This window comes from Heterodontus francisci, chromosome 26, assembly GCF_036365525.1.
Source record: "Heterodontus francisci isolate sHetFra1 chromosome 26, sHetFra1.hap1, whole genome shotgun sequence".
Classification (NCBI taxonomy): domain Eukaryota; kingdom Metazoa; phylum Chordata; class Chondrichthyes; order Heterodontiformes; family Heterodontidae; genus Heterodontus; species Heterodontus francisci.
In genome coordinates, this window is record NC_090396.1 from 60,946,003 (window position 1) to 60,973,822 (window position 27,820).

General features: G+C 44.7%; 1 protein-coding gene across 1 annotated transcript in view; it reads left to right on the plus strand.

Annotated features, from left to right (window-relative positions):
* The window catches only part of LOC137384384 (dynein axonemal heavy chain 17-like), a 1,056,876-nt gene that overhangs the window by 994,531 nt on the left and 34,525 nt on the right, over positions 1-27,820 (plus strand). The window contains exons 72-75 of the mRNA XM_068058353.1: positions 2,137-2,285; positions 9,620-9,747; positions 17,736-17,963; positions 20,317-20,508. Of these exons, the coding sequence (XP_067914454.1) occupies positions 2,137-2,285; positions 9,620-9,747; positions 17,736-17,963; positions 20,317-20,508 (697 nt within the window). The remainder of the gene's footprint in view (positions 1-2,136; positions 2,286-9,619; positions 9,748-17,735; positions 17,964-20,316; positions 20,509-27,820) is intronic.

The window sequence follows — 27,820 nt, forward strand, 5'->3', positions numbered from 1 at the left end:
CTGTTCCTAGCTTTTCATCATTTAAAAAATATTAGGAACAGGATCAAGGGGCTGAATGTTCTACTCCTATTCCAGTGTTCATTGGATGCCATTCGTATTTTTATAAATAGTCATTTGGTAGTTGAGTTTTGCTGAAAATAGAGACAGTTTGTCGAAGCTTTTTGTCTTGCACTCATCAGAACAATTCACAAGAATACCAATGTAAGGAAAAACAACAACTTTATACTGTATGGGAAGAGGGAATCCCATGGCAACATCAGCTATTTGGGCATATATAGTGTCGTTAAAACTGACTGTGTCCATGTGCTCATTTGACATTGCTAGCCTATTCACCAATGTACCACTTAAGGAAGCCATAGATATTTGTGCTGCAGCACTAGATCATGGCGATCTAGACCCGCCACCATTGCATGAATCGGTATTCATTTTACTTATGAACTTGGCAACTCGCACAGTTGAATTCAGTTTTAATGACACCATGTATGCCCAAATAGATGGTGTTGCCATGTGACACCTGTAGGCCCAGCTCTCTCATGGGTTCCATGAGAAATGTGTCTTCGAGGGAATGACACCTAACTTCCTACCTCTTGCATATTACTGATATGTGGATGATACATTTGCTGTATTTGAATCCTCAGCTGCATGTAATAATTTCCTTATACATCTTAATGGGCTTCATCCTGCGCTCAAATTCACCTTTGAAATGGAACAGTCAAATGAGCTGCCTTTTCTTGACGTACTAGTTGAGAAATCTGCTAAAGGGTTCTCTCCCAGAGTCCACCACAAGTCCACCTTCACTGGTCAATACACCCGGTCCATGCACTATAAGATTGGCCTTATTGGCAACCTCCTAAATAGGACCTGAGCCATTTGCTCATCATGCAAGCATGATGCTGAAATGGGTGAATCAAAGACACCCTGCGTGACAACGGCTACCCCGATTAGATCATTTCTCACTGTATATCGTGCAAACTTATGAACCAGCCTAAGGCCGTCATTTGCGGCCCTGAAAGGTGCCCAGTCTACCTCAGATTACCCTGGAAGCGTAAAGTATCCCAAATATTTGAGCAACAGCTGAAGCTAGCTGATTCACATTTCTACTATGCAGTAGCAACACGTGTAGTGCTCGCCGCTAACAGGATGCTGCCGTCAAGCTAAAAAGACGTTCTGCCTATCACACAAATAAGTAATGTGATATATGAATTTCAATGCCAGTGTAATGCTAGGTATATAGGCCGCATGTCCCAAAGATTGGCGGATCGTATCAAACAATATGACCCTTCCGCTGTTTGCAACAAGCAAGGTACAGGCCATACCCAACCAGCCTGTGCTTGCAAAACACAGTGTCCAACATTAGATGTGATTCCGTCATTGGACAACATTTGCCAAATAATACTCAGTGTGCTAAGAATTACGCTGACAACCAATTTAAGATTGTCAGTCGGGCTCACAGTGTGGCTCATTTGCGCGTACTGGAAGTTACATATATTAATGCACAGGGCCCTGTTCTTTACAGACAGAAAGAACATGCATCCGCACTGTTCCTGTTTCAGCTAAACAAAATAAGTGACAGCCATTCGCTGGTTCATTCCTCAGGACAAAGCTTTCACCAATCACAGACAAGCTGCCTGGTTTAAATTTCAAACAAAGATTGGCAACTAACCATCAGTCACCATAAACTGGTGCATTCTCCATGGCAACACCTCTACCAATCAAAGTCCACTTGCCAACAAATCAGCACTCTCTTCTTACACAGTATTTATTTGTTGTTTTCCCTTACATTGATATTCTTGTGAATTGTCCTGATGAGTGCAAGATAAAAATCTTCGACAAAATGTCTCTATTTTCAGCAATACTCAAGATTTGTATTTTTGTTGCTTTGCCATTTTCTTTAATTTTCGAATAAGTCAACATAGGAACATTGGAATAGCAGTCGACCATTCAGCCCCTTGAGCCTGTTGCACCATTCAATCAGATCATGGATTATAAGTACCTCAACTCCACTAACTTGCAATTGCTCCATAGTCCTTGATAACCTTACCTAACAAGAAGTCATGAATCCCAATATTGATCATTTCAATTGACTCAATTTCAAAAGCTTAACCATATCATACAATGTTATTTGGAATTTTACAGTGGCTTTGTGGAGGAGAAGCTTGGAGCTCAATATGTGGAGGGTCGTAGTATGGAATTTGCAAAATCATATGAAGAAAGCAGTCCTTCCATTCCAATATTCTTTATTCTCTCACCAGGAGTTGATCCACTGAAGGATGTTGAGTCATTGGGTAGGTGCTTTCGACAAGGCAACTAACTCATGTATGTATGTGGAAGGATACAATACTCTGGCCCCAATTTTAACTGTGAGACAGTTTTTGACATGTCAGTTTTGATGTCAATTTAAAATCACTCATTGCAGCAATTTTGAGGCTCAGCATATTTTAACTCATAGGCCTCATTTAAATTCTGCCAGCCAAATTCTAATCTATTCTTGGCAGGAAGTCAACAGAAGAGACATAAATTCGCGTACCCACTGAACTTGTGAGTGTGTGGGAACAGCTGGTATGCCATCCTGTGGGTTCCCCATGATTTGTTGGGAGGTGGGTGCAGTAGGGTTGAGATTGGGGCAGAGCAGGCTAAAGAGGAGCAAATTTCATTTCCATAGCACCACCTACAGCGTCTAGCATCATTTTGTTGGGACACACTGTAGCTCATCCTGTTGAGAAGGAAGCCCATGTGAGCATCCCCAGTATGTTCAGATTGCACTATGTTCAGCACCATTTATGACTCCTCAGATACTGAAGCAGTCCATGTAGAAATGCAGCAAGACCTGGACAATATCCAGGCTTGGGCTGATAAGTGGCAAGTAACATTCGCGCCACACAAGTGCCAGGCAATGACCATCGCCCCTTGACATTCAATGGCATTACCATCGCTGATTCCCCCACTATCAACATCCTAGGGGCTACCATTGACCAGAAACTGAACTGGAATAGCCATATAAATACCGCAGCTACAAGAGCAGGTCATAGGCTAGGAATCCTGAGGTGAGTAACTCACCTCCTGACTCCCCAAAGCCTGTCCACCATCTACAAGGCACAAGTCAGGAGTGTGATGGAATACTCTCCACTTGCCAGGATGGGTGTAGCTCCAACAACACTCAAGAAGCTCGACACCATCCAGGACAAAGCAGCCCGCTTGATTGGCACCCCATCTACAAACATTCACTCCCTCCACCACCGACGCACAGTGGCAGCAGTGTGTACCATCTACAAGATGCAATGCAGCAAGGCTCCTTAGACAGCAACTTCCAATCCCGTGACGTCTACCAACTAGAAGGACAAGGGCAGCAAATACAAGGGAACTCCATCACCTGCAAGATCCCCTCCAAGTCACACACCATCCTGACTTGGAACTATATCGCCGTTGCTTCACTGTCACTGGGTCAAAATCCTGGAACTCCCTTCCTAACCCCACTGTGGGTATACCTATCCCAAATGGACTGCAGTGGTTCAAGAAGGCAGCTCACCACCACCTTCTCAAGGGCAAGTAGGGATGGGCAATAAATGCTGGCCTGGCCAGTGTCGCCTACATCCCATGAATGAATAAAAAAATGTGCCAGAACATAGAACAGTACAGCACAGGCCGTTCGGCCCACGATGTTGTGCCGAACATTTAACCTACTCTAATATCAAACTAACTACCTACCCTTCATTCTACTATCATCCATGTACCTATCCAAGAGTCGCTTAAATGCCCCTAATGTATCTGCTTCTACTACCACCGCTGGCAGCGCATTCCACGCACCCACCACTCTCTGTGTAAAGAACCTACCTCTGACATCTCCCCGAAACCTTCCTCCAATCACCTTAAAATCATGCCCCCTGGTGATAGCCCTTTCCACCCTGGGAAAAAGTCTCTGACAATCCACTCTATCTATGCCTCTCATCATCTTGCACCCCTCTATCAAGTCACCTCTCATCCTTCTACGCTCCAACGAGAAAAGCCCTAGCTCCCCCAATCTTTCTTCGTAGGACATGCCCTCCAATCCAGGCAGCATCCTGGTAAATCTCCTCTGCACCCTCTCTAAAGCTTCCACATCCTTCCTATAATGAGGCGACCAGAACTGAACACAATATTCCAAGTGTGGTCGAACCAGGGCCTTATAGAGCTGCAGCATAACCTCTCGGCTCTTAAACTCAATCCCCCTGTTAATGAAAGCCAACACACCATACGCCTTCTTAACAACCCTATCAACTTGGGTGGCAACTTTGAGCGATCTATGGACATGGACCCCAAGATCCCTCTGTTCCTCCACACTACCAAGAATCCTGTCTTTAAGCCTGTATTCCGCATTCAAATTCGACCTTCCAAAATGAATCACCACATTTTTCCAGGTTGAACTCCATCTGCCACTTCTCAGCCCAGCTCTGCATCCTGTCAATGCCCCGTTGCAACCTACAACAGCCTTCCACACTATCCACAACTCCAGAAACCTGCGTGTCATCGGCAAACTTGCTAACCCAGCCTTCCACATCCTCATCCAAGTCATTTATAAAAATCACAAAGAGCAGAGGTCCCAGAACAGATCCTTGTGGAACACCACTGGTCACCGAGCTCCATGCTGAATACTTTCCATCTACTACCACCCTCTGACTTCTATGGGCCAGCCAATTTTGTATCCAGACAGCCAGCTTTCCCTGAATCCCATGCCTCCTTACTTTCTGAATGAGCCTACCATGGGAACCTTATCAAACGCCTTGCTAAAATCCATATACACCACATCCACTGCTCTTCCTTCATCAATGTGTTTTGTCACATCTTCAAGGAATTCAATAAGGCTTGTGCGGCATGACCTGCCCCTCACAAAGCCATGCTGACTGTCTCTAATCAAACTATGCTTTTCCAAATAATCATAAATCCTGTCTCTCAGAATCCTCTCCAATAATTTGCTCACTACCGACGTAAGACTGACTGGTCTATAATTCCCAGGGTTATCCCTATTCCCTTTCTTGAACAAGGGAACAACATTTGACATCCTCCAATTATCCGGTACTACTCCAGTGGACAGTGAAGACGCAAAGATAATCGCCAAAGGCGCAGCAATCTCTTCCCTCGCTTCCCGTAATATCCTTGGGTATATCCCGTCTGGCCCCGGGGACTTATCTGTCCTCATATCATTCAAAATTTCCAGCACATCCTCCCTCTTAACCTCAACCTGTTCGAGCATATCAGCCTGTTCCACGCTGTCCTCACAAACGACCAGGTCCCTCTCACTAGTGAATACTGAAGCAAAGTATTCATTTAGGACCTCCCCTACCTCCTCCGACTCCAGGCACAAGATCCCTCCACTATCCCTGATCGGCTCTACCCTCACTCTGCCCATCCTCTTGTTCCTCACATAAGTGTAGATCACCTTGGGATTTTCCTTAATCCTACCCGCCAAGACTTTTTCATGTCCCCTTCTAGCTCTCCTAAGTCCATTCTTCAGTTCCTTCCTGGCTACCTTGTAACCCTCTAGAGCCCTGTCTGATCCTTTCTTCCTGAACCTTAAGTAAGCTTCCTTCTTCCTCTTGACTAGCTGTTCCACATCTCGTCATCCAAGGTTCCTTCACCCTACCATCCCTTCCCTGCCTCATCGGGACAAACCTATCCAGCAGTCGCAGCAAGTGCTCCCTAATCAACCTCCACATTTCTGTCGTGCATTTCCCTGAGAACATCTGTTCCCAATTTATGCTCCCCAGTTCCTGCCTAATAGCATTGTAATTCCCCCTCCCCCAATTAAATATTTTCCCATCCCGTCTGCTCTTGTCCCTCTCCATGACTATAGTCAAGGTCAGGGAGTTGTGATCACTATCACCGAAATGCTCTCCCACCGAGAGATCTGGCACCTGGCCTGGTTCGTTGCCAAGCACCAAGTCCAACATAGTCTTTCCTCTAGTTGGCCTATCTACATATTGAGTCAGGAAACCTTCCTGGACACACCTGACAAAAACTGCTCCATCCAAACTATTTGCACTAAGGAGGTTCCAATCATTAGGGAAGTTGAAGTCAACCATGACAACAACTCTGTTACTTCTGCACCTTTCCAAAATCTGCCTCCCAATCTATTCCTCCGTGTCTCTGTTGCTATTGGGAGGTCTATAGAAAACTCCCAACAAAGTGACTGCCCCTTTTCTGTTTCTGACTTCCACCCATAATGACTCAGTAGAGAAACCCTCCTCGACGACCTCCCTTTCTGCAGCTGTGATACTATCCCTGATTAACAGTGCCACTCCCTCACCTCTTTTACCTCCCTCCCTATTCCTTTTGAAACATCTAAACCCCGGAACATCCAACATCCATTCATGCCCCTGTGATATCCACGTCTCCGTAATGGCCACAACATCGTAGCTCCAAGTACTGATCCATGCTCTAAATTCATCACCCTTATTCCTGACACTTCTTGCGTTAAAATAGACACACTTCAACCCATCATACTGGCTGCAACTTTGCCCTGTCAACTGTCTAACCTTCCTCACAGACTCTCTGCACTCTGTATCTGCCTGTTCAACAGCTACCCCATCCACTGATCCATGGCTCCGGTTCCCATCCACCTGCCAAACTAGTTTAAACCCTCCCGAAGAGCTCTAGCAAACCTCCCGCCCAGGATATTGGTGGCCCTCCAGTTCAGATGCAACCCGTCCTTCTTGTACAGGTCCCACCTTCCCCAGAAGGTATCCCAATGATCCACATAAATGAATCCCTCCCTCCTACACCAGTTCTGTAGCCACGTGTTCAGCTGCACTCGCTCCCTGTTTCTAGCCTCACTAGCACATGGCACCAGTAACAATCCTGAGAATACTACTCTGCTCGTCCTGCCTTTCAGCTTCCAACCTAACTCCCGATATTCGCTTTTCAGGTCCTCATCCCTTTTCCTAGCTATGTCATTGGTACCGATATGTACCACGTCCTCTGGCTGCTTCCCCTCCCCCTTAAGAATCCTGTAGACTCGGTCCGAGACATCCCTGATCCTGGTACCCGGGAGGCAACATACCATCCGGGAGTCTCGTTCGCGACCACAGAATCACCTGTCTGTTCCTCTAACCATTGAATCTCCTATCACTATCGCTCTCCTATCCTCCCCCCCTTCCCTTCTGAGCCAGGCTCAGTGCCAGAGACCTGGCCACTGTGGCTTTCCTCTGGTAGGTCGTCCCCCCCCCAACCGTATCCAAATCGGTATACGTATTATTGAGGGGAACGGCCACAGGGGATCCCTGCACTGTGCGCCTATTCCCTTTCCCTCCCGACGGTCACCCAGCTACCTTTATCCTGTAACTTAGGTGTCACTACTTCCCTATAACTACTCGCTATCACCCCCTCTGCATCCTGAATGATCCGAAGTTCATCCAGCGCCAGCTCCAGTTCCCTAACGCGGTCTGCGAGGAGCTGGAGTTGGGTGCACTTCTCACAGGTGAAGTCAGCAGGGACACAAGTGGTGACCCTTACCTCCCACATCCTGCAAGAGGAGCATGCAACTGCCCGAGCTTCCATCCCCTCCGCACTAAATTGACAACAGAGATTTTAAAAAAAGGAAAACCTTACCTTACCAAACCCTCCACACAAGAGTCCTTTTTTTTTTGGTTAGAGGAGGAGGATGGGTGGGAGACACTACACTTGAAGTGTTTCGGGTTTAGCCACTGCCCAAATATATAGGATTTACTTACCCAGCAGTCCCCTGGTCCGCCGAAACAAAAGGTAATTTACTTTAAGCAGAAGCCTCAGAAGGTGTGCTATCCTGACGCCATACAGCCCTATCAATTGCTGTGACACCAGAATCTCTAATTTAGACCACACAGGTCCAGGCAATGAATTTACGTGTCACTTTACAACGACAAAGCACTGAGTTGAAACATGGGCCCTGCACTAACATTTTTTTATTCGTTTGGGGGAAGTGGGCATTGCTGGCTAGGCCAGCATTTATTGACCATTTCTAATTGCCCTTGAGAAGGTGGTGGTGAGCTGCCTTCTTGAACTGCTGCAGTCCCTGGGGTGGAGGAACACCAACAGAGCTGTTAGAAAGGGAGTTCCAGGAAAGACACAGCAAAGAGGTAGCCAGCAGCAAGGAACCCACTTGGCCCTACACTACAATCATGGTAATAAAGTGTAAGTAACAAATTTACATAGTACGCACCTCCAACAGATAGTGAATCGTGAATCCTACGCCCAAAAATCGGGGTAATCCAATTTGTAGTCCAAAAGTTCTTGTGCAATCTTGCTCTTAATGGCCCCACAAAGAATTGTTTAAAATATTTTAAATTTACATTTGTGGGCATTTTTTGGCCCCGATTCATGCCCACACTAGCTTGGCCTGGGGGGCGGGGAGGGGGGGGGGGAAAGGGAAGGGAAGGGGAGTGATCTCATTGCTGTTTCTTACTCAGAATCACTAGTAAAGGTTGCAGCTATGTCCTGAATTGCACACATACTCCAGATGTTGTCTAACCAGCAAATCACAGAATTGTTACAGTGCAGAAGGAGGCCCTTCAGCCCACTGTGTTCACACCTACTCTCCAAAAGAGTAATTCACTCAGTTCCATTCCCCTGTCTTCCCCCCCCCCCCCCCCCCCCTAACCCTGCACATTCTTCCTTTTCATAAAAGGAGTCTAATTCCCTTTTGAATACTTCAATTGAACCTGCCTCCACCACTCTCAGGCAGTGCATTCCAGACCTTAACCGCTCTCTGCATGAAAAAGCTTTTCCTCATGTCACTTTTGCTTCTCTTACCAAATATTTTAAATCTGTGCCCTCGCGTTCTCGATCCTTTCACAAGTGGGAACAGTTTCTCTGTCTACTCTGTCCAGAGAACTCATGATTTTGAATACCTCTATCAAATCACCTCTCAGCCTTCTCTTCTCCAAAAGGAAAAAAAAAGAGTCCTAACTTCTCCGATCTATCTTCATAACTGAAATTCTTCATCCCTGGAACCATTCTCGTGAATTTTTCTGTACTCTCTCTCCAATGCCCTCACATCTTTCCCAAAGTGCAGCGCCCAGAACTGGACACAATAGTCCAGTGGAGGCTGAACTAGTGTTTTGTACAAGTTCAACATAACTTCCTTGCTCTTGTACTCTATGCCCCTATTAATAAAACCCAGGATACTGTATGCTTTATTAACTGCCCTCTCAACATGCCCATGATAAAAAAAAAATCCTGTCAGCTTTGGGCAGGTGTCCTTGGCGCCCATTCAGGCCAGCAGGGTAAAAATACAAACTTGTTAGCAACCAGCAGTTCCCAGCGGGTGAGTAACTTGAACGATTTTAATTGCCCACCATCCCTTCTGTCTATTATCACATAAATATCCTGAATGAACTATAATTGTTTTAGTATATCTCAATCACTGTTTATAGTCCTCAAACTAATTGCTGTTAAAGTAGTTTGGTAGATATTAACTGTCTGTAAAATAGTATATATTTAGTGAACCTGTTGCCAATGAGAGTGCATTGATTTTGATGTTTCCATCGTCACAATCAGAAAACGTTACTTCTGACAATGGCAAATTTCATAATGTACCATTGGGATAATATATGTGCTCTATACACTTGATGCTGGCGGAATATTAATTTTTTGCTTTACATTCCAATAGGCAAGAAATTGGGTTTTACTATTAACAATGGCAAATTTCATAATGTATCATTGGGTCAGGGACAGGAGATAGTGGCAGAACAAGCTTTGGAGGAAGCAGCTGTAAATGGACACTGGGTTATTCTGCAGGTATTGAAACATTTAAAGCGTTGAATTGTTATACTCTTAGTATAAACAGCTATTACTCAAATTTAAAATTCAAGATACCTTCAAATGTGCCTTCAAATACATGTATGCTTGATTAATGCTTACACTTTTACAGAAGCAGTTGGTTTGTATTGTGGAAAAATTATGCCCCTACAATATTCTGCACAAGATTAATTCCTTATTTTTATTCTTTAAAAAAGGAACCAAAATGTTTTATGCAGTTAATGTGCAGAAAGATAAATCAAGCAAAGAAATAAAACGAAACAACCTAATCTCTGCCAGCATTTGCTACAGCTTATAACCTTGCATCATTCACCTTGAAGAAATTTCCTCATGAATAAATACAAAAGCAGATTCCTTAATGCGAAAGCTTTATGACAAATGGCCACTATTGTGGAAACTTTTATACCCATGCGGAAAGTGTCTCCTGGATTTGCTTGGAACAGTGCAATTGCATGGAAGATTTATTCAGTGGTAACTTTCATTTCTACAGGAAAAACCATTCCTGGATCCAGATGCTTTGTGTAGATCATGAAGTCTTGACCACAACTCTGGCAGCCTCTCTTGTGAAGCAGGAAGCAATTATAAACATGTTCAGCTGCAGGCCCTGAAGTATTAATAGGTGTGGCCAGAACACCTCAAGGGCCATTGCACCTTCAATATAGAAATCTCTCAATTCCCGCTTCGTCATTTCAATTATTTGGCATGTTCAGGACTCCCAAATGTATACCCATCCCTTTGAAAGAAACCACGTTGAAGCAAAAGTACTGGGAGAAAACAGAAATGAGAAACTATATTGCTAACCAGCAAAACCAATTAATACATAGGACAAAATACAGCCAAAATTACAAAAATAAAACAAAAACAAAGTTGAAAGTAGTTATTCTCTCCCTTTAAGAGGCCTACTAAACAAGCATCACTGATTACACACTTCAATGCTTACTTTTGATGGGAGCCTTGCCCAAAGTGTCAGATTCTGGCATTGGCTTGTCAAGCACTCACTCATCCAAGTAAAATTAGGAAGCCTGTCCATTTGATAGCTTGGGACATAGACATTAAGCACAAAATCAGGCACTGGCTAATGCACCTTTAGTTGAGTTTGCATGTAGAACAAGTCAGTGAAATACAACACCATATATGAAACCTTAGACATTAAATAGCAAATCCTGATGTTACTTTCATATTTGTGGGTATCAATGAAATGTTCCAGATTTGTTTTATTTGTTCATGATTGTGGGTATCACTTGCTGCATAATTCCCAGCTTCTGACCTGCTCTTGTAGGGCTGAATTTTGAGACAATTGGAAATGGGAATAGAGGCAGTGGGAGAGGCCATAAAAAATTGGGATGGGAGTCATCTCTTACCCATTTTACTGTCAGCAACCAACTTGCAGGGCAGACTTTGTGCATCCATGCAGTGGGAAGGCAATTAAAAGGTATCCAAGAGTCCAATTGACAGCCATTTTATTCACTGGGTCAGATTTAACTGATGACGAATGGCAATCGGGGGCTTCAGAGCCTCACCTGGTTAAAGGAGGCGGTGAGGCAGAAGCAGTGTTGGTTTCACTAGGAAACCATCGGGAACAGCAGCGTTGCTTGACAGCAAGGGTGGGGGGTGGGCGGTAGCATCAGGAACCACTGTTAGGAGTGGAAAGAATGCACTGCAGAGAAACCATACCAGGATGCCATCAGGACAGTATCACCTCAGAAGATGTGACAATGAGAGGAAGGGGGGGGTGCATTTTCTGTGAGGGCCTTGGGCTCAGGGAGAGCCAACCTGTCATGGGCCTCATTCACCCTGGCTTCAGAGCCCAGGTTGAGGAAGAACAGCAGCATAGAGAGGGAGGTTCAAGCATGGGCAGGGGCATGGCAACAACTTGGGGACCCTCAGGAGGCTGGAGAAGGATGCAGAGGGGGATGCCAATAGCCTCCAGTGTGAAGAAGAGGGAGGGTCTACTGGACAAAGTGCAACTACCTGCAGATGTCTGAGTGGCAGTGTCTCCAAAGACTCCACCTCTCCAGGGAGGTGGTCACTGACCTATGCACCAGAATGCAGGATAGACTTAGCCCCATGGGACTTGGTGGGCAGCTGATGCCAGTGTTGTTGAAGGACACCGTGGCACTGAACTGCTATGCCACCAGATCATTCCAGGGATCAACTGAAGATATGTTGAATCTCGCAGTCTGTGGTGCATCAGTTCATCAAGGAGGTCACCAATGCCCTGTTCAGGAGGGGCGATAACTATATGTACTTCTGCACCGATCCAAAGCAGAGGGGGCTATAGGGTTTGGGGCCATTGCTGTATTCCCCTTGGTGCAGGGGGTCATTGACCACACACATGGCCATCAAGGCTCCCACAGATCAGCCAGCACCCTTAATCAACAAGAAAGGCTTCCACTCCCTCAATGTACAACTGGTCTGCAGCCACTGTAAATGGATCCTGCAGGTCTGTGCAAGGTTCCCGGAAGCAGCCACATGCCTACATACTTTGCCGGTCCCAAGGGCCAGAAACTTTCAGTCCCCCTGTGAATCTTCAGGATTAGATACAAGGAGAAAAGGGGTACCCACTGGAGACATGGCTACTGATGCATGTGAGGAATTCATGCACGAAAGCAGAGGAGAAATACAACACCTGCCATGGGACAACCATTGAGCAGACCATTATTCAGCTCAAGATGAAATTCCATTACCTGGATTGATCCAGTGGACCCCTTCAGTATGCCCCAGTGAGGGTCTTGCATATTGTGGTGGTCTGCTCTCCATTGCATAACCTGGCGTTAGAGCAGGGAAGTGCTAGCCACTGAGGATATTATGGAGTGCAATGTCTCCTCTGATGACAAGAATGCAGAGGAGGCTGCTACCCAGGCATTGCAAGATGAAGGACTCAAGGGACAGCAGAAAAGGCACAAAGGAGTCTTGAGATGCCTTTATACATTCATGTTTCCCATTACCCTTACCACCTCTGGAACTGCACAAATCAAGCCTTACCTTTTAGTCCTGTTGCCGCCTCCTTCCTTCTGCACTTTAGTGCACAGTGGCAAGGCAGAAGTGTGGAGCACTCAGCCTTGGTCCCTCTTGCCCAACCTCGAGAGGCAGGGTCAACATGAAGCCACAACAGCTATCAACAAAAAGGAGACATAGGGAGAGCAATTCATATCTTTATTCCACATGACAAACAATCCCTTGCTTCCAGAATGTACCTTCACCTGTGAACCCGACACCACCTTCGCCGCCTCTACTGCAGCCTCCTTCCTCTCACCGGACAGTCCTCGCAACTCCCGACTCTTAATTGGCTGGTTGCCACTCAATCATGTTTGGCTGGTCACTCATTGCCCCAACGGAAGCTGCACCCACTGCCAGTCCTGACATCGGGACCTGCAGCCTATGAGTAAAATTCAGCTCAAAGACATTATGGTGCAGAAGGAGGCCATTTGTCCTATCGAGTTCATGCTGGCGCTCTGTGGAACAATCCAGTCAGACCCATTCCCCCACTCTATCCCTATAACCCTGCAAGTTTTCTTCCGTCAAGTGCTCATCCAATTTCTTTTTGAAATCATTGGTCATTTCTGTTTCCACCGCTGTCATTGGCAATGAGCTCCAGGTCATTATTACTCGCTGCATTAAAAAAAAAAGTTCTTCCTCACATCCCCCAAAATCATAAATCTGTGCCCCCTATCCTTATACCATTAGTTAATGGGAACAGCTTTGCTTTGTCTTCCGTATCTAAAACTGTCATAATCTAGTATGCCTTTAACAAATTTTCCCTCAATCTTCTTTGCTCCAAGGACAACTCCAGCATCTAACCTAACCTTGCAACTAAAATCCCTCAATCCTGAGACCATTCTGGTAAATCTCCTCTGCACCCTCTCAAGGGTGCTCACACCCTTCCAAAAGGGTGATGACCAGAACTGGACGTAATACTCCAGTTGTGGCCTAACCAGAGCTTTATATAGGTTCAGCACAACTCTCCTGCTTTTGTTCTCAATACCTCTATTTATGAAGCCCAAGATCCCATGTGCTTTACTAACCACTCTATGTCCTGCCAACTTCTAAGATCAATGCATGTGAACCCCCAGATCCCTCTGTCCCTGCACACTCTTTAAAACAATGCCATTAAGTATATTTTGCCTCTCCCTATATAGAAACAAAATACTGCAGATGCTGGAAATCTGAAATAAAAACAAGAAATGCTGGAAATACTCAGCAGGTCTGGCAGCATCTGTGGAGAGAGAAACAGAGTTAACGTTTCAGGTCAGTGACCCTTTATCAGAACTTGCCTCTCCCTATCCCTTCTGCCAAAATGCATCACCTCACTTCTCTATTAAATTCCATCTGCCAATTGTCTGTCCATTCTGCTAGCCTATGTCCTGTTATAGTCCATCAATATCATAGTCACTGTTTGCCACACCTCCAATTTTGGTGTCATCTGGCAAATTTTGAAATTTTACTCCGTATTCCAATATCCAAGTCATTTACATATATCAAAAAAAAAGGAGTGGTCCCAGCACTCACCCTTTGGGAACAGCACGGTCTACCATCCACTGTCTGAAAAATAACCATTTACGACAACTTGCTGTTTTGTCTCCTTAAGCCAATTTTCTATCCAAGCTGACATTGAAATCTCCTATTCCATGAGCCTCTGGCACCTCACCCTTATTTAGGGAAGATTGGAAAATTATGGTAAGCCCTTCCACCATCTCCACCCTCACTTTCTTTAGCAACCTGGGATGCAAACCATCTGGACCAGGTGCATATCCACTCTAACCAAAGCCAGCCTTTCCAGTACATCCTGCCCATCAATTTTCACCTCATCCATTACTTCTACCATCCTGGCTTCTACTAATAATGAGTACTTTGTTTACTAATCAAATTAAGTATTCTAGCCTTGTCCTGCATCTAAGCATATATCACCCTCTTTGTCCCCAATAGAATCAACCACACCTCTTACTACCTGCTTTCTATTTACATGTTGGTAGAAGATCTTTGGGTTCCCTTTTATGTTAATTGCCATTCTATTCTCATAGAGTCATAGAGTTATGTAGCACAGAAACAGGCCCTTTGGCCCATTGTGTCTGTGCCAGCCATCAAGCACCAACTATTCTAATATAAAAGCAAAATACTGCGGATGATGGAAATCTGAAACAAAAACAAGAAATGCTGGAACCACTCAGCAGGTCTGGCAGCATCTGTGAAAAGAGAAGCAGAGTTAACGTTTTGGGTCAGTGACCCTTCTTCGGAACTATTCTAATCCTGTTTTCCAGCACTTGGCCCTTCCTCCAGCCAACTTAGTTTAAACCCTCCCAAATCACTCGTGAACATCCCTGCAAGGACACATTGGTCACAGTCCTGTTGAGGTGCAACCCATCCTTTTTAAATAGGCACCTCATGCCCCAGAACTGGTCCCAATGCCGCAAGAGTCTGAAGCCCTCTCTTCTGCACCATACCTCAAGTTACACATTGATCCTCCCCAACTTCCTATTTCTACTCTCGCTGGCGCACAGCACTGGGAATAATCCAGAGATTATAACCTTCGAGGTCCTACTTTCTAAACTTCCTCCCTAGTTCCTGAAAATCTGACCATAGGACCTCAATACCCATCCTCGGTCATTGGTATTGACCTGTACTACAACTTCTGGCTCACTCCCTTCTGCATGCAGAATATACTGCACCTCTCCGTGATGTCCTTTACTGTGGCACTGGGCTGGATTTTAAGAGCCCATCGCCGGAAGTGAATAAAATGGCTTCCCAGCTGTGCGCCACCAAGCTGCGCAATCTACTCTCCAGCAGCTCAGTTAAATACTGAGGTCAGCCTGCCAGCCCCCCAATCTCAGAGTGGGGGGTGGGGCGGGGCAGGCTCTCCGCACTGGCAATGGCATCAGCTGCCTGTGGGGAGGCACTGGCGCTACTTTTAAAGGACAGCCAGCCCCGACGGTGAATTAAAATTTTTAAAGTCATACATCCCCCCCCACTGTTGTAATAAAAATTCTATTGGCCCTTTCCCACCACCACCCCCCACAAAAACCAACAAGTATTTACCCTTCCCCCCCCCCAATAAAAAACACTTGCCTATGAAATATGACCTCCCCCCACCCCCCCAAATACTGTACAAAGTTAAAATTTCACCCCTTCCCACCATCCCCTACACTCATGACGATTATTTGACCCAGTCCAACCCCCCACTAAAATTCTTAACTCCCACCCCCACCCCACCAGTGTCACGCCTGCTTTCCCCAGACAGGAAAGTGAAGGCACAGGAGTGCTGGCCGCCGCACTGAAGATCCCAGTTAAGTTTATTTAAATGTATTCTTGGTGTTCATTTCACTATGCAAAGCAGGGTCCCACTGCCCAGTGGCCGGCTGCCATGGAGCCTCACTGCCACCAGGAAGATCGGGCCCAGCCCTCCCAGCATCGGGCTCCGTGGGAGGCCTCTGCCAGAACGATCTTCCGCACCCCTGCCACACAGCCAGACATCTGAAGCACAGCAAAATCCAGCTCATTATGTGGGACACATGATGGTTACAGAAATGCCTGTGTCTCTCTAGCAATGGGATCTCCTGTAACGAGTGCAGTTTTACTCTTTGCTTTTCCCTCCTGTGCAGACCCTTGCCAATTGGCACCAAGGTCTGGACAGGACTCTTCAAGGAGTCATCACTCCCAGCAGTCTCCAATACTGAGCACTAGTTTGAGTGTGGCATACATCCCAAAGACTCCTGCACTTCCTACTTATGGAAGGCCACCCATCTATTATTCTGAACTTTTACTATCTGTGGGGCGGCCACTTCCTGGAAAAGATGGTCCAGGACACTCATCATCCCTGATGCTCTGCAGTGGCTCGACCTGCCCTTCGAGCTCAGAAATCTTGAGTGCAGCTGGGGAGGCAGAAAACAGGTAACAGTAGGCCCGTTAACATCATCTTCCCCACAAGATGTCAAGCTAGGTGGCTATAGCTGGACACTTAAAAAAGCTCACAGTAATCGGAATAGTCAGCATTACTTTGAGTGAGATCATGTTTAACCAATTTATTGGAGTTCTTTGAAGGACAGACATGTGCTGTGGATAAAGGGGAGCCTGATGATATACTGTACTTGGATTTCTAGAAGACATTTGACAAGGTGTCACATAAAAGGTTATTGCACAAAACAGGAGCTCATGGTGTAGTGGGCAACATATTAGCATGCATAAAAGATTGGCTGGCAGGCAGAAAACAGTATGCATAAATGGGTCCTTTTCTGATTGGCAGAATGTGACAAGTGGAGTCTATGCTGGGGCCTGAACTTTTTACAATTTGTATAAATGACTAGATGAGAGGAGCAATGGCATGGTTACTAAATTTGCAGATGACACAAAGATAGGTAGGAAAGTATGTTGTGAAGAGGACATAAGGAGTTTGCAGACCGATATAAATAGGTTGAGTGAGTGGGCAAAAATCTGGCAGATGGAGTATAATGTGGGAAAATGTGAAGTTGTTCACTTTGGCAGGAAGAAGAAGAAAGCAGAGTATCACTTAAACGGAGAACGATGCAGAACGCCAAGATGCAGAGGGATCTAGGTATTCTAGTGCATGAGTCAAAGTTAGTATACAGGTACAGCAAGAAAGAGAGAAGGCTACTGGAATGCTATCCTTTATTACGCGAGGAATCGAAAATAAAAAAGGATGTTATGCATCTACATCAGCTAAAAAAGAAAAAGGAGGGATTGCTGACCAATAAATAATTTCTTTTTCCTACTTTCAAATGTAGCCAGATGAAGCAGGAGTGCAGCCTTGACCCCACCTGTTCATCTAATTTCCCCTGCCCTAAGACCTCCCTGTTTTATGGCACAAACAATGTTTTCAGCCATTAAATAATCAAATTTTCAGCAACTAATGTTTACCCAAATAGTGCTGGATAAATCTAGAATGATGAATATCTATGATGTACTCCTAGAATAGTTGATCAGTTACTTAACTATTTGTACCAAATCTTTTGCAGAACATTCATCTAGTTGCTAAATGGTTGAGTACGTTGGATAAGAAAGTGGAACGTTACAGTTTAGGCAGTCACGCAGATTATCGCGTTTTTATGACTGCTGAGCCAGCTGGATCCCCTGAGACACATATTATTCCACAGGGATTACTGGAAAATTCTATTAAAATCACCAACGAACCCCCAACTGGCATGTATGCTAACTTGCACAAAGCTTTGGATTTGTTTGACCAGGTATAAATAAAATAGGAATGTCCGAGCTTAATTGTATCTAATCATTTGGCCAGCTTTTCTTAATGCAAGTATTAGATTTCTCTTTCCTTTTCCCATCGGCTCAAATATATCAGTATTTGAAATTTAACAGATACAAATAAATTAATAAATACATAGTGGTTGGACACAATTCATTGAGATAACTACTTTCACTATCTAAATTTAGAATAAAGTTGAGCTTTTAAAAATATATTGAAGTTTAAATATATTCTGTAGCTGCTTTCAGTTTTTTTATTCATTCACTGGTTGTGGGCATCACTGGCCTTTGTTGCCCAGTCCCAATTGCCCTTGAGAAGGTGCTGGTGAGCCACCTTCTTGAATACAACGGAGTGGTTTTCTAAACCATTTCAGTGGGCAGTTAAGAGGTAACCACATTGCTGTGGGTCTGGAATCACACTGTCCAGACCAGGTAAGGCCCCCTGCAGTCTGTGTGGAGGAGATAGTCCCACAGTACTATTAAGTAGGCAGTTCCAGAATTTTGACCGAGTGGTGATGAAGGAACAGCGATATATTTATAAGTCAGGATAATGTGCGATTTGCAGGAGAACTTGCAGGAGGTGTGACGTTTTCACCAGTTGAGAAGAGCTTTCTCAAATCTTCTGCAGTTTATTCCCATTTCAAATCAACATATGAAAAGGAAGCTAAAACAGAGCAAGTTTTCTACAATATACTACAAGTCACTTCGCGACATTGTAATTACAAATATCAAGTTAACATTTGGGAAAGAGGTTAACCTTAGCAGCCCAGCAGCAGCTGGGCAAGTGGGAAGTTAAAAGCAATAGATTACTTAGCTGCTCAGAACTTGATCCTTTCTCCACCATTTCAGATTTTAACCAGCAGGGTTCTGCAAACAGATAAGATACTGCCTAAAGGAGGAGAGCGCCTCATGAATTTATATAAAATCAGACTTCAATTATGTCAAAAACGCACCAATGCCATTTTAACTGGGCCGGAGAGGGCAATCTACCACGACTGCCCACAAAGCTAAAGCAGGTCTGTAGTCTGAAGCCTCCCTCTAACACGTGGGACCAGGGGTGCTCCTCCAGGCTTCACATAGCAAGTCACAGCTTCTCCAACCTTGAACACCCACCCACCACTTCCACCTCCAGTCCCACAGTAGGCAAGGAACATAGGAGCAGGAGTAGGCCATTCAGCCCTTCAAGCCTGCCCCACCATTCAATATGATCATGGCTGATTATCCAGTTCAATGCCTTTTTCCCCACACTATCATATCCCCTAATGTTATTTGTATTTAGAAATCTGTCAATCTCTGCTTTAAAAACATACTCAGTGACTGAGCTTCCACAGTCCACTGGGGTAGAGAATTCCAAAGATTCACAACCCTGAGTAAAGAAATTTTTCCTCATCTGTCCTGAGTGGCTTCCCCCTTTTTGAAGCTGTGTCCCCTGGTTCTAGACTCCCCAACCAGGGGAAAGCTCTTAGCTGTCTATCCCTTTAAGTATTTTGTAGGTTTCAATGAGATCACCTCTCATTCTTCGAAACTCTCGAGAATACAAGACCAGTTTCCCCAATCTCTCTTCATAGGACAGTCCCATCATCCTAGGAACAAGTTTGGTGAACCTTCATTGCACTCCCTCTATGGCAATAATATTCTGCCTAAGGTAAGGGGACCAGAACTGCACACAGTACTCCAATTGCAGTCTAACCAAGGTTCTATACAATTGAAGAAAGTCTTCCCTACTCCTGTAGTCAAATCCTCTTGTGATAAAGCTAACGTACTGTTAGCTTTCAGTGACTGCAGGCTGCATTTGTAGATAGGATAATTGTGGAAGAGAGACAGAGACAGAGACAGAGACAGAGACCATTCTCCCATCGTGGTTAATCCATCCAAAAGAACACTATAGTCTCCATTGCAGCTGTTTTATAAAATGGACATAAAATCACTGCAATATGATCCTGATTTTCAAAGATGCAGTAGCTGCAAGTGCCACACATTGCAGTAAATGCCAATTGTGAAATCACTATGTTCTCTTGCTACATTGCAGATTATAAATACAAGGCAGAAAGTCACATGTAGTATCAAGAGAACAGATCAATTGACATTGCACCACTAATTCTCAAAAGGTGCAGCCTGCTGTTATCAACTGCTGGCTTTTTGGCTAACCTATGCAAATATGGGAAAGCATATATTTGGCAAATTAATTCTATTATATGCAGTATTTTTTCCTGTTTTGCTGGGACCTTTAAACAAAAATAATGCCAATTTCTTGATATTAGTCATTAATATTCTTGTTTTTGTTCTATGCTTGATATCATATTAATCACCTTAATTATTCACTTCGTATTAATGTAGGACACCTTGGAGATGTGCTCCAAAGAATCGGAATTTAAGTGCATCCTTTTTGCTCTCTGTTATTTTCATGCTGTGGTTGCTGAGAGGCGGAAATTTGGAGCACAAGGATGGAACAGATCCTATCCTTTTAACAGCGGGGATCTTACAATTTCTGTTTATGTACTGTTCAACTACTTGGAAGCTAATCCCAAGGTACAGCTTACATGGAGTTCATGTTACTAGTTGTATATATCAATTTTTTGCATGATGGAAGAAAAGAACCTGTTGCATGGTAAATTATGTGTTATCAAAATGACAAATGTCAATGCTGGGGAGAGGTTTATTTTTCATTTTATGGACTGGATGGTGAAAATTAACATAAAGTTTACTCCCTCTGATCCCATTGCCTTACCAAAGGTTTCAATATTGACCTGCTCCTTTTAGTAGGCGAGTAAGAGTTGAACACCTGCTAGATGAAGGAAAGGTGGGGAAAAGAGTGGAGGAATGGAACTAAATGTACAGCGGGATCCTGCTTTAAACTGTAGATAACGCTCGATATCTTTGGGGCCTGACTGCAATCTTAACCACTGCCCTGTATGGGAGGTTCTCGTGGCTTTCCTGTCAGACAATACCCATCAGGAAGAGAAGCTGGAACCAGAAAAGGACCAGAAAGGCCAAGTCTCTTTTGCTTCCTTATGGGCCAGGAGAAGCAGGAGTGCTCTCCTTTTACAATGTACTTAGAAATAGCAGATAAAAGCTAATTAATAAGGCATAAGGGATCCAGGGCTTTAAAAAAAAAAGAGGCATAATGTACATAAGCCAGAATGTTGTGCTAAACCTATATAAAACTGTAGTCCAGCCCCAAATGGAATATAGACCAGAATTTTACAGGGCCATTTTGAATGGGTTTGGAGGCAGGGTGGGGCATTATAAAATCGAAATGGAAGATGTTGGACTGCATTTTACTGATGGTGACAAACATGGAGGGCGAACTTTGCACATCACCACTGTGGGAAGGTAGTTAAGACACATAACTGGCCAACTGACTGCAATTTTATGACATATTTTTGAATTTTACTAATGGCAGTGGAACCATGCAGCTACAGAGCCTTGCCTGATTAAAGGAGGTGGCAAGTCGGTGCTCAGATCTGGCTTTCTCTGACAGCCATCAAGAGAGTCAGTGTGCCATGCTTGAGAGGGTGGAGCAGCTGAAGGCAGGAGGGATGAAAAGGTGCCGGCACTGCAGTGGCATGCTGCCAGGGTGCCACTGGGGCAGAGCCACATGTTGAAAAGAATTGAAACCAAACACTGGCAGAGGGACATCAGCAACCTCAGGGCCAAGAGGAACAGCCCTGGATGCCAGAGAAGGGTGTAGGGGCATGCAAACTGGCTCCTGTGCACAGAAGAGGATCTACTGTGCAAGCCTCAACTATCCAGATGTCCAAGTGGCAGTGGCTGTGAAGACTGCGCCTCTCCATGAAGAGAGTCACTAATCGGTGTGCCATGCTGCAGGACAAGCTGAGCCCCAGAGGTTGGTGGACGCCCAATGCCAGTGGCACTGAAGCTCACCATGGCTCTGAAATTCTATGCCTCCGGATCTTTCCAGGGATCCACTGAAGATGTGTGTGGGATCTTGCAGTCTGTGGCACATTGATGCATCAAGGAGATGACCAATGCCTTGTTCAAGAGGGTCAGTGATTACGTGTGCTACCACACCAACCCAAACAGTCAAGTGGCGAGGGCCATCATGTTCGGGACCATCACTGGATTTCCCCAGGTGCAGGGTGTGATTGACTGCACACATGGCCATTAAGGCTCCCAGAAACCAGCCAATGGCCTTCATCAACAGGAACATATGAATTAGGAGCAGAAGTAGGCCATTCGGCCCTCTAGTCTGCTCTGCCATTCAATAATATCATGGCTGATCTGGGTGTCTCAAATTCCACACTCCCACCTACCCAGATAACCTTTCATGCCCTTGCCTAACAAGAACCTATTTAACCCCACTTTAAAATTATTCAATGACCCTGCCTCCACCACCTTCTGAGGCAGAGAGTTCCAAAGTCTCACAACCCTCAGAAAAAAAAAAAATTTCCTTATCTGTCCTAAAAGGGCGACCTTTAGTTTTAAAATAGTGCCCCATAGTTCTGGACTCCCCCACAAGAGGAACCATCCTTTCTACATCCACCTTGTCAAGACCGTTCAGGATCTTGTATACTTCAAATCAAGTCTCCCCTCACCCTTCTAAACCTCAGAAAAGCAGCCCAGTCTGTCCAACCTTTCCTCATAAGACAACCCGCTCATTCCAGGTATCAATCCATCCTTCCTTAAATAAGGAGACCAAAACTGCACAGTATTCGAGATGTGGTCTCACCAAAACCCTGTATAACTGAAGCACAACATCCTTACTTTTATTTTCAATTCCTCTCATAATAAAGGATAGCATTCCAATAGCCGCCTTAGGAAGATAGGAACAGGAATAGGCCATTCAGCCCATCGAGCCTGCCCCACCATTCAATAGGATCATAGCTGATCATCCACCTCAATGCCTTTTTCCCCACACTATCCTCATATCCCCTTATCTCATTTCCATTTAGAAATCGGTCAATCGCTGCTTTTAAACATGATCAATGACGGAACTTCTCTTCGGTAGAGAATTCCAAAGATTCAAAACCCTCTGAGTAAAGAAAGTTTTCCTCATCTCTGTCCTAAGTGGCTTCCCCCTTATTTTGAAATAGTGTCCCCTGGTTCTGGACTCCCCAACCAAGGGAAACATCTTACCTGCATCTACCTTGTCTATCCTTTTAAGTATTTTATAGGGATCAATGAGATCACCACACTCTTCGAAACTGTAGAGAATACAAGCCCAGTTTTCCCAATCTCTCTTCATAGGACAGTCCCACCATCCCAGGAAAGTCTGGTGAACCTTCATTGCACTCCCTCTATAGCAATAATATCCTTTCTAAGTTAAGGGGACCAAAACTGCACACAGTACTCAGAGTGCAGTCTAACCAAGGTTCTATACAATTGAAGCAAGAAGTCATTACTCCTGTACTCAAATCCTCTTGCGATAAAAGGCTAACATACCATTAGCCTTCTTAATTGTTTGCTGCACCTGCATGTCAGCTTTCTGACTTATTGACAAGAACATCCAGGTCCCTTTGTACATCTACACTTTCTAATCTCTTACCATTTAATACTCTGCACATCTGTTCCTCCTGCCAAAGTGGATAACCTCACATTTTTCTACATTATATTCCATCTGCTACGTTCTTGCCCACTCACTAAGTCTGTCCAAATCCCCTTGAAGCCGCTTTGCACCTTCCACAATACACATTCCCACCTAGTTTTGTGTCATCCGCGAACTTTGAAATACTACATTTATTCTTTATTACTGGCTGTACCTGCATACTAACTTTGTGACTCATGCCCTAGAACACCTAGATCCCTCTGCACCTTGGAGTTCTGCAGTCATTCCCCATTAAGTAATACTCTGCTTTTTTTTCCCCTGACAAAGTGAACAATTTTACATTTTCCCACATTATACTCCATCTGCCAGATTTTTGCCCACTCACTCAACCTATCTATATCGGCCTGCAAGCTCCTTATGTCCTCTATGCAACATACTTTCCTATCCATCTTTGTCTCATCTGTAAATTTAGCCACCGTGCCATCACTCCCCTTATCCAAGTCATTGATATAAATGTCCCTGCGGGACTCCACTCGTCACATCCTGCCAATCAGAAAAGGACCCATTTATGCATACTCGGTTTCCTGCCTGCCAGCCAATCTTTTATCCATGCTAATTTGTTACCCACTGCACCATGAATTCCTACTTTGCACAATAACCTTTTATGTGGCACCTTGTCAAATGCCTTCTAGAAATCCAAGTACAGTATGTCAACAGGCTCCCTTTTATCCACAGCACATGTTACTCCTTCAAAAGAAGGACAATGAATTGATTAAATATGACCTCCCTTTCACAATGCTATGCTGACTATTCCCAATTACCTCGAGTTTTTCTAAGTGCCCAGCTTTAGCCTCCTTAATGATCAATTGTAACACATTCCCCATTACAGACATCAAGCTAACTGGCCTATAGCTATCTGTTTTCTGCCTCCCCCCGCCCCACTTCTTGAATAGAGGGGTTATATTTGCTACTTTCCAGTCTGATGAAACCGTTCCAGAATCTAGTGAATTTTGAAAAATGAACACTAACGCATCTTCTACCTCATGAGCCACCTCTTTTAAGACCATCAGAACCTGGGAACTTGTCAGCCCGCAGCTCCATCAGTTTGTTCAGTACCGCTTCCCTGGTTATTGGAATTTCACCAAGTTCCTCTCTTCTTTCACCTCCTGATTTACAGCTGTTACTGGAATTTTTTGCATCCTCTATAGTGATGACAGAAGCAAAATATTTGTTCATTTCATACGCCATTTGCTTATTGTCTGCTTTTAACTCCATTCTCACTCGAGGTCCAACACTCACTTTACTTGCTCTTCCTTTTTAAATACCTGTAGAAACTCTTGCTATCCAATTTTACATTTTTAGCTAGCTTCCTCTCATACCCCAAGTTCTTTCTCCTGATTAACCTTTTAGTCATTCTCTGCCATTCTGACCAATCATCTGACCTGCAACTCACCTTTGCACAATTATATGCCTTTTCCTCAAGTTTGACGCTTTCTTTAACTTCTTTAGTTAACCACGGATGATGCGTCCTCCCTTTAGAATTTTTCTTTATAGTAGGAATATACTTATCCTGAGTTTTCTGAAATATCCCCTGGAGTGTCTGCCACTGCTTCTCTATTGATCTATCTCCTAGCCTAGTAACCCAGTTCACTTCAGCTAGCTCAGCTTTCATGCCCACACAGTTGTCCTTATTTAAGTTTGAAACACTAGTCTTAGACTCACTCTTCTCTCTTTCAAACTAGATGTAAAATTCAATCATATTGTGGTCGTCATTACCTAGAGGTGACTTTACTCTGAGGTCATTAACTAATCCTGTCACATTACACAATACTAAGTTTAATATAACCTGCTCTCTGGTTGGTTCCAGAACGTACTGCTCTAAGAAACTATCTTGAAAGCATTCTATGAACTCCTCATCCAGGTTACTATTGCCAATCTGATTTTTCCAGTTTATATGTAAATTAAAAATCACCCATGATTCCCACCATCCCTTTATCACAAGCACCCAATATTTCTTCTGGTATACTTCGTCCTACATTATGGTTACTGTTAGGGGGCCTGTAGACCACTCTACTGGTGACTCCTTTCCTCCACTATTCTTCATCTCTACCCCAACCGATCCTACACCCTGATCTCCTGAACCAAGGTCATCTCTAACTACTGCACCAATTCAATCCTTGATTAAGACTGCTACCCCTCCATTTTTACCTAGCTTCCTATTCTTGAATGTCATATACCCCTCAATATTCAAGACCCAATCCTTGTCATGCTGCAGCCATGTCTCCATAATGGCTATCAGATCATATTTATTTACCTCAATGTGCACTATCAGTTTGTCTACTTTGTTCTGAATGCTACATGCATTCAAATACAGAGCCTTTAGTTTCATCTTTGTAAGATCTAGTCTTGACTGTTGCTGTTTTATTAGGTTTTTTTCCCCTCTGTCCCTTCCTGCCATTATCTGACCTTCATTTCCCATATTACTATTCTGCTCTCCTGCCTTGACAGTACAGCCCCCACTTTCTCCAGTACTGCTGCCAGTGCCCCACAAACCAAAACCCACTTCTCCCCCACCAGTCTTTGAACTACATATTCATTTCACTAATCTTTTGTGCCATCTGCCAATTGGCAGATCTGCTTAGACAGTATGAGGAGCCAGGCACCAAATTGAAGAGCAGAACCTCAAGGGTAATAATCCAGAGATGGATTACTAAGTGACTAATTCAAGGATGGATACTAAGTGACTAGGGCTTCCAACTGAGGACATGGCTACTTATACCTTTGAGGAACCCATGCACAGATGCAGAGGAGAAGTACAAGGGCAACCCGGGTAACCATCAAGCAGGCCATTAGTCTCCTGAAGATGCAATTCAGGTGCCTAGATTGATCTGATGGAGCCCTTCAGTATGCCCCAGTGAGGGTCTTGCATATCATGGTGATCTGCTATACAGTGCACAATCTGTCGCTGCAGAGAGAGGAGGCACTGAATAATGAGGATTGTGGATCACATGCAGCCTCCGACAATGAGGATGTAGAGGAGGCTGCTCACCAGGCGATGCAAGATGAAGGACCCCAGGGAGCACAAGCAAGGTGCGATGAGATACATGCAAGGGACACTCGAGATGCCCTTATACATAGATATTTCTTATGACCCTTACCAATTTGTTGGAACCATACCAACAAAGCCTCACCTTTATGCAGTCCGGCTGTCACCTCCTTCATTTTACATTCCATTGCACAGGTGGCAAAGCTGAAGTAATGACCACCATCACTTCCAGTCCATTGAGGGAGCCAGGTTGTAAATGAAGTCCCAAAGGGCAGCAAGAATTGGAAGGAGATGTAGCACCAATACATTAACCCTTTATTACATGGCACAACAAATGCAAGGCTTAACATCTATATACTCAAGTTACCTGTGATCTCCAAATGTAGATAGGCAATCTTTTTAAGTTTTTTACGCGTGCTCCTATGTGATGCTCCCCCTGCACTGTCAGCTGAGGTGGAGGCAAGCTGTTGACCTTGCTGCCCCGTGGCATTGGATGACCTTGATGGCCATCCTCTGGCTGCCTGAGCATGCTGAGGGGCTCCTGCACAAGTGCAGGGCCCTCCTCTGTCATCGTGGCTACTTTTTAAAAATTCTTTCATGGGATGTGGGCGTCGCAGGCCAGGCCAGTATTTATTACCCATCCCTAATTACCCTTGAACTGAGTGGCTTTCTAGGCCATTTCGAGGGCATGTAAGAGTCAACCACATTGCTGTGGATCTGGAGTCACATGTAGGCCAGACCAGGTAAGGACAGCAGATTTCCTTCCCTAAAGGACATTAGTGAACCAGATGGGGTTTTACAACAATTGACAACGGTTTCACAGCCATCATTAGACTAGCTTTAAATTCCAGATTTATTAATTGAATTCAAATTCCACCTTCTGCTGTGGTGGGATTCGAACCCATGTCCCCAGAGCAATACCTGGGTCATTGGGTTACTAGTCCAGTGACAATACCAGTACGCCACCGCCTCCCCGGTAAACTTGAGGCGCTGGTGTCACTGGCAGAGGAGTTGAGGAGCTGCTGTCCACACGAGGAACATTCTGAGAGGAGCCTCCAGATGTGAAAGACAGCCACTCCTCCATCCATGCAAGACACAATTGTACTTCCCTGTTGACCCGAGAAGCACAAGGACCTGGCAGAGACTCCAGGTACCTCATCCCCTTCTCGCCTTGCAACTGCCGCTTAGAGCTCAAGGACAAGGGAATGGTATGTAGCTCTGCACACATCTCCAGAATCCACTAAGTGGTCTGATGAATCAGATTCTCCATGAGGGTCACCAATCTCTCC